The following is a 14,634-nucleotide window of genomic DNA, read 5'->3' as shown; positions in this document are numbered from 1 at the left end:
GACCTCTCTAGAGGCCATACTAATGAATAGATCTTCATAAAAATTGGTCAGAATGTTCACCTTGATTATATCTAGGTCAAGTTCGAAAGTGGGTCATGTGTTTTCAAAAAATAGGTCAGTAGGTCAGATAATGAAAAAACCTTGTGACCTCTCTAGAGGCCATATTTTTCATAGGATCTGTATGAAAGTTGGTTTGAATGATCATCTTGATGATATCTAGGTCAGGTTTGAAACTGGGTCAACTGCGGTCAAAAACTAGGTTAGTAGGTCTAAAAATAGAAAAATCTTGTGACCTCTCTAGAGACCATACTTTCCAATGGATCTTCATGAAAATTGGTCAGAATGTTCACCTTGATTATATCTAGGTCAAGTTCTAAAGTGGGTCACGTGTTTTCAAAAAATAGGTCAGTAGGTCAAATAATGAAAAAACCTTGTGACCTCTCTAGAGGCCATATTTTTCATGGGATCTGTATGAAAGTTGGTCAGAATGTTCACCTTGATGATATCTAGGTCAAGTTCAAAACTGGGTCACATGCCATCAAAAACTAGGTCAGTAGGTCAAATAATAAAAAAAACCTTGTGACCTCTCTAGAGGCCATATTTTTCATGGGATCTGTATGGAAATTGGTCTGAATATTCATCTTGATGATATCTAGGTCAAGTTCGAAACTGGGTCAACTGTGGTCAAAAACTAGGTCAGTAGGTCTAAAAATAGAAAAACCTTTTGACCACTCTAGAGGCCATATTTTTCAATGGATCTTCATGAAAATTTGAATGTTCACCTTGATGATATCTAGATAAAATTTGAAACTGGGTCACATGTTGCCAAAATTAGGTCAGTAGGTATAAAAATAGAAAAACCTTGTGACCTCTCTAGAGGCCATACTCTTCATGAGATCTTCATGAAAATTTATGAGAATGTTCACCTTGATAATATCTAGGTCAAGATCAGAACTGGGTCATGTGCCTTCAAAAACTAGGTCATTAGGTCAGATAATAGAAAATCCTTGTGACCTCTCTAGAAGCCATATTTTTCAATGGATCTTCATGAAAATTGGATCATGTGGAGACAGGTGAGCGATTCAGGACCATCATGGTCCTCTTGTTTAACTCTTGATGATTAATGAACGGAATGAATCCTGAAAAAAAAAAACTATATAGCAGTAAAATTACATATATATTGAACATGTAAGAGCTATATATTAACAATTGGGAAGTTTAGAGACAGGTCAGCAACAGTCTAGGACATGATAATGAGTGGTCATTTAATGACAAATATTTCAACTGTTACTACAAGGTGTATAATTTTTTTCCTGATGTTTTTAGCTCATGAGTTATTGTGATCACTCAATGTCCGGCGTCTGGCGTCTGTCAACATTTAGCTTGTGTATGCAATAGAGGCTGTATTTTTCAACTGATCTTCATGAGATTTGGTCAGAATGTTTGCCTTGATAAAATCTAGGTCAAGTTTGAAAATGGGTCATCTGGGATCAAAAACTAGGTCACAAGGTCAAATCAAAGAAAAACCTTGTGTATGCGATATAGCCTGCATTTTTCAATTGATCTTCATGAAATTTGGTCAGAATGATTGCCTTGATGAAATCTAGGTCGAGTTTGAATTGGGGTCATCTGGGGTTAAAAAGTAGGCCACTAGGTCAAATCAAAGAAAAACCTTGTGTATACGATAGAGGCTGTATTTTTTTTATTGATCTTCCTGAAATTAGGTCAGAATGATTGCCTTGATGAAATCTAGGTCAAGTTTGAATATGGGTCATCTGGGTTCAAAAACTGGGTCACTAGGTTATATCAAAGAAAATACTTGTTTAACCTCAAGAGACCATATTTTTGGTTCAATCTTAATGAAAATTGGCCAGAATATTTGTTTCCATGAAATCACTAGGTCAAACATGTTTACACTGTTATGGTGTGTTTCTCAGGTGAGCGTCCTAGGGCCATCTTGGCCCTCTTGTTTTCTATCATGATAAGTCATTGACTGATCTATAACTTATTTGTGATTGTTAAATGTTTATTTATTACTGCTAGGAATGAATTAATACTATGACTGCAATAAACTGGCGAAATCAGATATTGTTGGATAATCAAACAATGTTTTCAGCAGTACACATTATAATAATGTTATAAGTTTTTGTAATGATTTTACTATTGACACTTGTCACCATATAGTTTTATGGGATAGCTGTTATAATATTCCTAATGGAAAATTCATTAATTAGAATCTGCCGTTGACTAGAAGATTACATGATATTCTTATGTATAATTGATTATTGCTTGGAATAGATTGAATATCATCTTAGTCACATGTGTTTATTAAATCCCATGTCACGAGTGGTGGGAAGTTATAGGTATGGTCTCCGTCTGTCCTTCTGTCCATCCATCAGTAACAGTTGTGTCCGCTGCATGTAACTTAAACACCTTGAAGGATTTTCATAAAACTTGGGTCAAATGATCACCTCATCAAGGTGATGTGCAGAACTCCTGAGTCAGCCATGTCGGTTTAAGGTCAAGGTTATAACTCAAGGTCAAAAGTTTGAGCCTTCCATTTTCTGTCCACGATGTATCTCCTAAATCCCTTGAAGGCTTTCCAATAAACTTGGGTCAAAGTATTACCTGATCAAGACGATATGCAGAACTCGTGAATTAGCCATGTAGACTCAAGGTCAAGCTCACAACTCCAGGTCAAAGTTTGTGTCCGCTCTGTATCTCCTAAATCCCTTGAAGGATTTCCAAGAAACTTGGATCAAATTATTACCTCATCAAGACGATATGCAGAACTCCTGAATTAGCCATGTAGACTCAAGGTCAAGCTCACAAATCCAGGTCAAAGTTTGTGTCCGCTCTGTATCTCCTAAACCCCTTGAAGTATTTTCATGAAACTTGGGTCAAATGATCACCTCATCAAGATGATATGCAGAACTCATGAGTCAGCTATGTTGGCTCAAGGTCAAGGCCACAACTCAAGGCCAAAGGTTTGAGCCTTCCATTTTGTGTCCGCTCTGTATCTCCTGAATCCCTTGAAGGATTTTAATATGACTTGGCTGTAATATTCCCTTATCAAGACGATTTGCAGAACTCAAAATTCACCCATGCCAGCTCAAGGTCAAAGTCACAACTCAAATGTTTGAGCCTTAAGTTTCCTGTCCCCTCCTTTTCTGCTAAACCACTTGAAGGATTTTTAGCTCATCTGATTTTTTGAAAAAAAATGATGAGTTATTGTCATCACTTGAGCGGTTGTCTGCGTCGGCATTGCCTGGTTAAGTTTTATGTTTAGGTCAGCTTTTCTCCTAAACTATCAAAGCTATTGCTTTGAAACTTGGAATACTTGTTCACCATCATAAGCTGACCCTGTATAGCAAGAAACATAACTCCATCCTGCTTTTTGCAAGAATTATTGCCCCTTTTGGACTTAGAAAATCAGTTTTCTTGGTTAAGTTTTATGTTTAGGTCAGCTTTTCTCCTAAACTATCAAAGCTATTGCCTTAAAACTTGCATCACTTGTTCACCATCATAAGCTGACCCTGTACAGCAAGCAACATAACTCCATCCTGCATTTTGCAATAATTTTTGCCCCTTTTGGACTTAGAAAATCATTTTCTTGGTTGAGTATTATGTTTAAGTCAACTTTTTTCATAAACTATCAAAGCTATTGCTTTAAAACTTGCAACAGTTTATCACCATCATAAGCGGACGTTATGCATCAAGAAACATAGCTCTATCCTGCATTTTGCAAGAATGATGGCACTTTTTAGACTTAGAAAATCATGGGTAGGACAATATTTCTGTTATACAAAAAAATCAGATGAGTGTCAGCACCCGCAAGGCGGTGCTCTTGTTTTTATTCAGGGTCACTATAAATAATAAAATCTGTAAAGAGATCCTTTGGAAGCATAGAATGCAAAATAAATATACTTAACAACGTCAGTGCTTCCACCCAGTACCACCAACCCTTTTACTATTCATAACTTACAGTGATGGGGGATATAGCTGTCTTTCAGACTGCCTAGTTTAAACTTGACAGACTCTACTTCAAAATGTTATGCCTAATGTGGACTATGGTATGATTAGAGTAAAATATGATTAGATTATTACTCCCCTACTGGTTGAAAACCAGTTTCGGGGACTGTAGGAATGCACTTTTCCGTCATTCCGTCTGTCCGCAATTTCGTGTCCGGTCCATAACTCTGTCATCCATGAAGGGATTTTAATATTACTTGGCACAAATGTTCCCCATGATGAGACGACGTGTCATGCACAAAACCCGGACCCCTAGCTCAAAGGTCAAGGTCACAATTGGAGGTCAAAGGTCAACAGGGCTTTTTTCCTGTCCGGTCCACAACTCTCCCATCCTTGAAGGAATTTTAGTATTACTTGGCACAAATGTTCCCCATGATGAGATGATGTGTCATGCGCAAATCCCGGACCCCTAGCTCAAAGGTCAAGGTCACAATTGGAGGTCAAAGGTCAACAGGGCTTTTTTCCTGTCCGGTCCATAACTCTCCCATCCATGAAGAGATTTTAATATTACTTGGCACAAATATTCCCCATGAGGAGACGACGTGTCATGCGCAAAACCTGGACCCCTAGCTTAAAGGTCAAGGTCACAATTGGAGGTCAAAGGTCAACAAGGCTTTTTTCCTGTCCGGTCCATAACTCTCCCATCTATGAAGGGATTTTAATATTACTTGGCACAAATGTACCTCATAATAAGACGATGTGTCATGCACAACTTTCAGACCCCTAGCTCAAAGGTCAAGGTCACACTTAGCAGTCAAAGGTTAACATAGCATGAACAGGGTCTGTTTCGTGTCCGGTCCATAACTCTGACATTCATTAAGGGATTTTAATATCACTTAGCACAGTGTTCCCCATGATGAGACGACGTGTCATGCGCAAATCCCGGACCCCTAGCTCAAAGGTCAAGGTCACAATGGGGGGTCAAAGGTCAACAGAGTTTTTTTCCTGTCCTGTCCATAACTCTGCCATCCATGAAGGGATTATAACATTACTTGGCACAAATGTTTCCCATGATGAGACGACACCAAGTACCCTAGCTTAAAGGACAAGGTCACACTTTGAGATCAAAGGTCAAGAGGATTTTTTTCCTGTCCGGTCTATAACTTTGTCATGCAAAGCAGGATTCAGATATCAGTTGGCACAAATATTCCCCTGGATGAGACAACATGTCATGCGCAAGAACCAGGTCCCTAGGTCTAAGGTCAAGGTCATATTTAGAGGTCAAAGGTCAAATTCAAGAATGACTTTGTACGTAACATTTCTTCTTCATGCATGGAGGGATTTTGATGTAACTTGGACCAAATGTTCACCACCATGAGGCACCCTTGTTTTTAGAATTACGTCCCTTTGTTTTACTATAAATAGATTTTATTGTAACTTTTTTATTACTGGCGGTAGAGAAAAATCGAGACCACTTTTATATGGTACAGCATGCATGTTACATCCAATTTTTAGGTGTATTTTGACCTATCTCTACCTGGTAAAGAGTTTCTTGTGGACTTATATTATTATTATTTTTTTTTTTTTTTTTTTTTTTTTTTTAAAGATTAATTTCCCTTTGTTGTTACTGTAAATAACTTACATGATAATATTTTTATAATCAGCCAAAAAAATTCAATATGAAAACAACTGTGGGTTTTTATATATGCATATTTTAATCCAAGTGTGTTGTTATAACATATTGTATATGTAGTACAATATTGTTTATACATCATTGACAGATATCAGTTCATTATGTTATACTGCAGTAGAGAAAATTAGGTGCCTTCCAGTAGGGACTATGTATTGCATGGCAATACTTCATTCACTTGTTTATTTCAGAAATTTGGAAGATGTTTCTTTGAATGTTTATGTTATTTTGTTTTTATCATTGTTGTTTTACAGAGTACGTGAATGTCAGATACTGTTGCTGGCAGGTAGAACTAAGGGATGTTTCGTACCACCACCATATATTGATGCTTATGGTGAAACAGATCAGGGACTTCGGTATGTAGACACTTCCAGTAAATTATAGTAATAATTGTCTACACTGCAGAAAAGTTTTATCTGACTGCATTTTAAGTTGATGCATGAAACAAGCATTTCAAATATTCAACCTTGGGGTATTGTTTCCTATTGATAGTCATGCAGTTAAACAACACTAGGACTGATGTGACAAAATGTTAAACTGTTGGGAAAATCTTTGTTATAAAATTTGGAAAGTTGTAACATATTTTTAGCTCGACTATTCATAGAATAGTAGAGCTATTGGACTCGCCCATGCGTCGGCATAGGCGTCCCGATTTTGTTAAGTTTTTGTATGTAAGCTAGTATCTCAGTAACCACTTGTGGGAATGGATTGAAACTTCACACACTTATTCACTGTGATAAACTGACTTACATTGCACAGTTTCCATAACTCTGTTTTGCTTTTTTACAAAATTATGCCCCTTTTTCGACTTAGAAAGTTTTGGTTAAGGTTTTGTATGTAAGCTGGTATCTCAGTGACCACTTAATGGGAATGAATTGAAACTTCACACACTTATTCACTGTGATAAACTGACTTACATAGCACAGGTTCCATAACTCTATTTTGCTATTTTACAAAATTATGCCCCTTTTTTCGACTTAGAAATTTTTGGTTAAGGTTTTGTATGTAAGCTGGTATCTCAGTACTCACTAATGGGAATGGATTGAAACTTCACACACTTGTTCACTGTCATGATCTGACATGCACTAAGCAGGTCCCATAACTCTACTTTTTTTTTCAAAATTATGCCCCTTTTTCCTTAGCAGTTTTTGGTTAAGTTTTTGTATGTAAGCTGGTATCTCAGTATCCACTAATGGGAATGGATTGAAACTTCAGACACTTGTTCACTGTCATGATCTGACATGCACTAAGCAGGTCCCATAACTCTACTTTGTTTTTTTTTGTTTTTTAAATTATGCCCCAGTTTTGACTTAGCAGTTTTTGGTTAAGTTTTTGTATGTAAGCTGGTATCTCAGTATCCACTAATGGGAATGGATTGAAACTTCAGACACTTGTTCACTGTCATGATCTGACATGCACTAAGCAGGTCCCATAACTCTACTTTCTTTTTTATGCCCCCGGCATCTACTGATGCGGGAGGCATATAGTGATTGCCCTGTCCGGCTGTCCGTATGAGGTTAACCAAATGGGACCGTTTCGTCTAGCATCAATACCCCTTACTAGAATGACTTGATACTAATGCAGATGTAACCTGTGACCATTCCTCATCTTCAGACATCACCTGACCTCAGTTTGACCTTGACCTTGACCTCGTTTTGGACTTAGGTTGCTTTGTATGGGCCATCTCTTGGTTAACCAAATGGGACCGTTTCGTCTAGCATCAATAACCCTTACTAGAATGACTTGATACTAATGCAGATGTAACCTGTGACCATTCCTTATCTTCAAACATCACCTGACCTCAATTTGACCTTGACCTCGCTTTGGACTTAGGTTGCTCTGTATGGGCCATCTCTTGGTTAACCAAATGGGACCGTTTCGTCTAGCATCAATAACCCTTACTATAATGACTTGATACTAATGCAGATGTAACCAGTGACCATTCCTCGTCTTTCAACATCACCTGACCTCAGTTTGACCTTGACCTCGTTTTGGACGCTTTGTAACTACAAGGATGCCACCGGGGGCATCAAGCGTTTACGGAACGCAGCTTCTTGTTTTTTAAATTATGCCCCTTTTTCGACTTAGCAGTTTATGGTTAAATTCTTATATGTAAGCTGGTATCTCAGTACCCACTAATGAGAAGGGATTAAAACTTTACACCTTGTCCACTGTCATGAGCTGATAAGCACTGTGCAGGTTCCATAACCCTGTTTTGCATTTTTACAAAATTATGCCCCTTTTTCGACTATTGAGAAGGCTGTTGAATAGTCAAGCGTTGCTGTCCTCCGACAGCGCTTGTTGAGAATTATATTCAGTACTTTGTTGAATATTAAAAAAGAGCCAGCCAACATAGGCAAGTTGGCTGTCTTACCTGACATAATGAGAAACCAGTAGTAAAGGGAGTGTTGGCATTGCACATTACCAACTTTGCATTGAGTGCATAAAATTATATACATAAAAATATACATACATGTACATGTTGTTACAGACGAGGTAATCCACTACACCTGTGTAAGGAGAGTTATGATCACCTACAGAAGTTATGGATGTCACATGCTATACCAGAGACTATTGCTCACAATCTCGAATCCAATGCAACTTTACTCACCATTGACTGGCAACATCTATGATACTGTAGCATCTAGAACAGCTTCTTCAACAGTTTGCAGGCTCAACTTGAAATAGACACTCCAGTTTGATTTTCATGCTAGATGCATGTAGGGTTGGAAAAAATGCTGTAACTGTTATTTATAGAGGGAAGAATATTTCCTAAGTTGTGATTAAGGATGTTCCCTCACCTTTGCTGTATGATCAGACAATTCCTGTCATAATTAAAGTGGCATCCCTCCAGAAGTATGTCAGTTTATTGGTTTGTAAGTAGAAGGAAAATATCAAGTTATTCAGTGAATTTTTATCCAATTTTGCATAATATCACTCATTAAGTATGTGAAGTAAGTTGAAAAGTACTCTACCAATTAGACTTGCAGCTGATTTGATGTTAAAAAAGAACAAAATTAGCAGTACATGTATTGTTTATCATAAACATATTTTTTGACTGCTATCGGTTTACAAAAATTTGATGTTGTAACGTGTATAGACATCAGGAGGCAGGACTCTTTAAAGTGAAGCTGACCTAGCTTTGAAACCAGTATTTAACAACTCAGCTGTTACCATTGTCAAATAGTGGTATATTTCAATTGAAGTTTGACACGTTATTCAGTGGTCGTTTTATTTAGATAAATAAAACTGTTACATTCTGTCATAGCCATTGAGAAGTGACAGTAGCAGTAAGGATTAAAGGTAAAAGTTGTTAAGTGTAGTAATTGAAGAATAAGAGCATATTAGTGTGTGTGTGATACAGGCGAGTGTGTGTGATACAGGCGAGTGTGTGTGATACAGGCGAGTGTGTGATACAGGCGAGTGTGTGTGATACAGGCGAGTGTGTGTGATACAGGTGAGTGTGTGATACAGGCGAGTGTGTGTGATACAGGCGAGTGTGTGTGATACAGGCGAGTGTGTGTGATACAGGCGAGTGTGTGTGATACAGGCGAGTGTGTGTGATACAGGCGAGTGTGTGTGATACAGGCGAGTGTGTGTGATACAGGCGAGTGTGTGTGATACAGGCGAGTGTGTGTGATACAGGCGAGTGTGTGTGATACAGGCGAGTGTGTGATACAGGCGAGTGTGTGTGATACAGGCGAGTGTGTGTGATACAGGCGAGTGTGTGTGATACAGGCGAGTGTGTGTGATACAGGCGAGTGTGTGTGATACAGGCGAGTGTGTGTGATACAGGCGAGTGTGTGTGATACAGGCGAGTGTGTGTGATACAGGCGAGTGTGTGATACAGGCGAGTGTGTGATACAGGCGAGTGTGTGTGATACAGGCGAGTGTGTGTGATACAGGCGAGTGTGTGTGATACAGGCGAGTGTGTGTGATACAGGCGAGTGTGTGTGATACAGGCGAGTGTGTGTGATACAGGCGAGTGCGAGTGTGTGTGATACAGGCGAGTGTGTGTGATACAGGCGAGTGTGTGATTACAGGCGAGTGTGTGTGATACAGGCGAGTGTGTGTGATACAGGCGAGTGTGTGTGATACAGGCGAGTGTGTGTGATACAGGCGAGTGTGTGTGATACAGGCGAGTGTGTGTGATACAGGCGAGTGTGTGTGATACAGGCGAGTGTGTGTGATACAGGCGAGTGTGTGTGATACAGGCGAGTGTGTGATACAGGCGAGTGTGTGTGATACAGGCGAGTGTGTGTGATACAGGCGAGTGTGTGTGATACAGGCGAGTGTGTGTGATACAGGCGAGTGTGTGATACAGGCGAGTGTGTGTGATACAGGCGAGTGTGTGATACAGGCGAGTGTGTGATACAGGCGAGTGTGTGTGATACAGGCGAGTGTGTGATACAGGCGAGTGTGTGTGATACAGGCGAGTGTGTGATACAGGCGAGTGTGTGATACAGGCGAGTGTGTGATACAGGCGAGTGTGTGTGATACAGGCGAGTGTGTGTGATACAGGCGAGTGTGATACAGGTGAGTGTGCGATACAGGCGAGTGTGTGTGATACAGGCGAGTGTGCGATACAGGCGAGTGTGATACAGGCGAGTGTGTGATACAGGCGAGTGTGTGATACAGGTGAGTGTGTGATACAGGCGAGTGTGTGTGATACAGGCGAGTGTGTGATACAGGCGAGTGTGCGATACAGGCGAGTGTGTGATATAAGTGATGTAAAAAAAAAAAGGTCAGATATGATTGCTATGATTGTTAGGCAGATTGATAATGAATTATGTATGATCTATTTAAAGGTGGTGGAAAGCTATCAAAGATGAACAATAAACTTGATACAGAAGTGAAAATGATACGAAGTCTTGAAAAAATGAAATAAAAGTTGAGTTTGAATTGTATTTAATGGAATATTTTGTTGGGGTTGTTACAGCTTTGAAGCATCTTTTACCAGTTTGATATTAAAACATCCTGTGTATTACATAAGTAGTATCAGCTGACATTCAGTGTTATACAAGCCTGCTAGTAAATGCGTTCCTATGATGTTTTTGTGACACTGCACATTAATTGCAAATCTTATGAATTAATAATATGCAGTTGACCTTTGATATTAAGCATATTACATTAGCCCAGATAGTTCATATATTTTTGTTACTGAGAAGTTTTGTATTAAGATTATTTTTTTTCATTTATTGTCTTTATTTTACCTAAATGTGTAGGACAATTGCTGTCGATGGTTGGTAGGTCAAGGTCATAGTGATTTCCGAACTGAAAACGGTTTCCACTCAGTTATAAAGGAACACTGGCTGTCAGACTTCATAGGGTGGTTGTCTTTTAACAGTTAATGGTACTGTCCAAATTGAAAGATGGACAAGTTCATTTTACATTTAGCAGGGGATGGGTTAAAGTATGTATGGTAGTCACAGGCTGATTAGACTGAGGTTGGTTTAAGAAGTATTTGTTTAGTAAGATTTTCTTAAGAAATGAATTCAAGTAATTGTGGTAGACTGAACAGCTTTGTATGCAAACATGTCATGCAAAATCAAAATGGATTTCAGGTAAAAGCTTGTTTGATTTTAACAGTTTACTACTTTTTCTGTTTGTTTCCCATGTTAGCATAGATGTACCTTAATGGACTGTTTGTAAATTAGGTAGTCTTTAGCTTACCGCTTGTAAATAATGAAATGAAATCATCCTTAGAAATGACCTGTTCTGTTTTATCAAGGATTGTTATTTATAGTTGAACTTTGTGCTGTACTCTCATGTTCTCTCTCATTTAGGATGTGTCTGTTTACTAGGTGATAAGTTAGATGAATGTATTTCTCATGGTGTCATTTATTTAAGTATTGTAAGAACAAAGCCTTTGGCTATATTACCTTTCCCTGCTACAGAAGTGCTGTTATAAAGTTAGCCATGTTTCTGAACTTTATAATTAACAAAGTCCAGTAAATAAGTGATATTTTCTGTTACATATTTGAAGCAGCATTTCTGTGTGGTTACTGCCTACATCGGCTACCTGAAAATCAAGGAGAAGCTTAGTTGTTAGAGCTCACTGTATTATCTCTATTAGACAGAACACCTAGGGATGTACTGTCAAACCTTTGCTTAAAGACTGCTACGAACAGAAGACATTTGGCTGTAGATACCCTTTGTTTCAGTTCTAATTTAAGCATTTGCAGTATATTTTTACCAGTGAGTAAAGACCCTATGCACACCACTTTTTTTTACTCTTCAGAGGGTGGTCTTTATAAACATCTTTTTCTATATAATCTTCACTGCCTTTTTCATAATTATTTCTGTATTTAATATTAACAGTGCATAACTTATTTAATACATATACACCTTTGAATTACTGTACCTCAATATGGGAGAATGAATAAATCACAGTTGGTAACTTGGTATGCATTTTTAGCTCACCTGTCACAAAGTGACGAGGTAAGCTTTTATGATCGTGCAGCGTCCGTCGTCCGCCCATATGTCCGTCCGTAAACTTTTGCTTGTGACCACTCTAGAGGTCACATTTTTCATGGGATCTTTATAAAAGTTGGTCAGAATGTTCATCTTGATGATATCTAGGTCAAGTTCGAAACTGGGCCATGTGCGGTCCAAAACTAGGTCAGTAGGTCTAAAAATAGAAAATCCTTGTGACCTTCCTAGAGGCCACATTTTTCAATGGATCTTCATGAAAATTGGTCAGAATGTTCACCTTGATGATATCTAGATTAATTTTAAAACTGGGTCATGTGCGGTCAAAAACTAGGTCAGTAGGTCTAAAAATAGAGCAACCTTTTGACCTCTCTAGAGACCATACTTTTCAATGGATCTTCATGAAAATTGGTGAAAATGTTCACCTTGATGATATCTAGGTCAAGTTCGAAACTGGGTCACGTGCAGTCAAAAACTAGGTCAGTGCATCAAATAATAGAAAAACCTTGTGACCTCCCTAGAGGCCATATTTTTCAATGGATCTTCATGAAAATTGGTCATAATGTTCACCTTGATGATATCTAGTTCAAGTTCGAAACTGGGTCACGTGCCTTCAAAAACTAGGTCAGTAGGTCAAATGATAGAAGAACCTTGTGACCTCTGTAGAGGCGATATTTTTCATGGGATCTGTATGAAAGTTGGTCTGAATATTCATCTTGATGATATCTAGGTCAAGTTCGAAACTGGGTCAGATGCAGTCAGAAACTAGGTCAGTAGGTCTACGTCGTCCGTGTGTAAACTTTTGCTTGTGACCACTCTAGTTTAAGATCCAGCCTTGAAATTTGGATGACATGTACAGTTTTGCACACCAATCTTTAAACTGTCTTTCAGTGACCATAAATGTGACCTACTGATCTACTTTCTAATATTTTAGCATCAGTTTGCCATTTGAAACTTGTGGTTCAATATACTCAGGTGAGCGATTCAGGGTCATCATGACCCTCTGTTATACTAAAACATAGAAATTAATTCATAAAAGTTAATTACGAGTTAAACGGTTTAAAACATGAAAAATGTGTTTTCAGTAACATTAATAAACCAGCAAAATCATTTCATCTAATTGTATATTTACTGAAGAGCAAAAGAAACTATCCAGTTTTATAACTGGGGTATTTTTTATTCAAAAATTTTAATTTATAAATCACTTGTGTTTTTCATATCGCATTACACTTGTAGAACTTCACGTGTAAAATTTTAAAAAATCAATCAACCGTGAAGTCAGCAGTCTAACAATAGCCGTTTTGCACGAAATTCTCACCACCTGTAATTTACAATTTTCTTTGTGAAATTTTATTGTCATTGTAAATATTGATAATTGGCTAACTCGAAAAATAGCATAAACTTTTAAAAATGTTGTTGGTTGCACCGCACGACTGAATCAAATTTAGCACGAGCTCCCAATTGGGATGTTACAATGCAACTGATGCGCAAAAGATATAGCCTTTCAAATGGCTATTGTGGGACTACTGACTTCACGGTTGATTGATTTTAAAAAATTTATCACCTGAAGATCTTCAAGTGTAATGTTGGTATGAAGAAACAATTCAAATTTGAGAAATTAATTTTATTTCAAAATATACCAGTTATACGTCTGGATAGTTTCTTTTGCTGTTCAGTATATATATTTTTAAGGTAGTGTTGAATCTCTGACACTGTTACCTTTTAAACTATTTTACTGGAAAAAGAACCTTGGCTTCTGCTTCCACTATATATTTGGTTGAGCATGTGATATCTGAATTTATAGTTCACTTCTTCAGTCCTTACTGTATAGGCATTACACCTCATGTTTTATTACATTACCAGGCTGTATATTAATGATTTATTTGTTATTTTGAATTGTATATTTACGAAGCTCTGTGTAAGTAAATGGTCATAACCCTGTAAGTTATTATCCTGTACACTTTATTTGTTATTTGATTAATGTATCGATGTACTGAAAATGATTGATAAAAATTGCTTGGAAACGTTGTTGTTTTCATTTCTACCATTATCCACAGGATCCTTCTTCATCAATATAGTAGTCCTACAAAGAAGAATTAGTTTTAGAAGTACTGTGATTCACTAAGACATTCAGGCAATAAAAAGTTTTGCCTTTCTTACATGACTTACTTTGAAAACGAATGGACCAGAAGCAAGTTCGTATTACAGAACTCTGGGAGAAAACCACAGTCTTGATGTCATTATAGCTTATTATTATATAACACTCCGTAAACTGTACATTTTAATGGCATTTCTCGGCTTCAAATATCGCACTTTTCAGTAAAATATATAATTCTGTTTAGTGTTGACATAATTTGCCCATAATTTATCTGACAGTACTATGATTTCTTAGCTCACCTGAGCACAAAGTGCTCGGGGTGAGGTATTGTGATCGCTCACCGTCCGGCGTCCGGCCACACTTTCCTTTAAACAACATCTCCTCCTAAACCAAAAGGCCAATTTTGATGAAACTTCACAGGGATGTTCCTTGGATGGTCTTC

At 37.9% G+C, this 14,634-nt stretch overlaps 1 protein-coding gene across 7 annotated transcripts in view; it reads left to right on the top strand.

Annotated features, from left to right (window-relative positions):
• LOC128555614 (E3 ubiquitin-protein ligase UBR2-like) overlaps window positions 1-14,118 on the top strand; it is a 98,314-nt gene extending 84,196 nt beyond the window's left edge. For 4 of the 7 annotated variants that reach the window (XM_053538441.1, XM_053538447.1, XM_053538445.1 and 1 more), the window contains 2 exons: window positions 5,917-6,018; window positions 8,154-9,079. In XM_053538441.1, the coding sequence (XP_053394416.1) occupies window positions 5,917-6,018; window positions 8,154-8,295 (244 nt within the window). In that variant the 3' untranslated portion in view covers window positions 8,296-9,079. Of the gene's footprint in view, window positions 1-5,916; window positions 6,019-8,153; window positions 9,080-10,128 lie in introns of those variants that run through there. The other 3 variants (XR_008370211.1, XR_008370209.1, XM_053538449.1) reach the window with 3 other exon arrangements.
• The last annotated feature ends 516 nt before the right edge of the window (window positions 14,119-14,634 follow it).

This window comes from Mercenaria mercenaria, chromosome 1 (genome assembly GCF_021730395.1).
Source record: "Mercenaria mercenaria strain notata chromosome 1, MADL_Memer_1, whole genome shotgun sequence".
Taxonomy (NCBI): domain Eukaryota; kingdom Metazoa; phylum Mollusca; class Bivalvia; order Venerida; family Veneridae; genus Mercenaria; species Mercenaria mercenaria.
The sequence above is the reverse complement of the archived record's forward strand: the minus strand, read 5'-3'. Positions and strand labels throughout refer to the sequence as shown.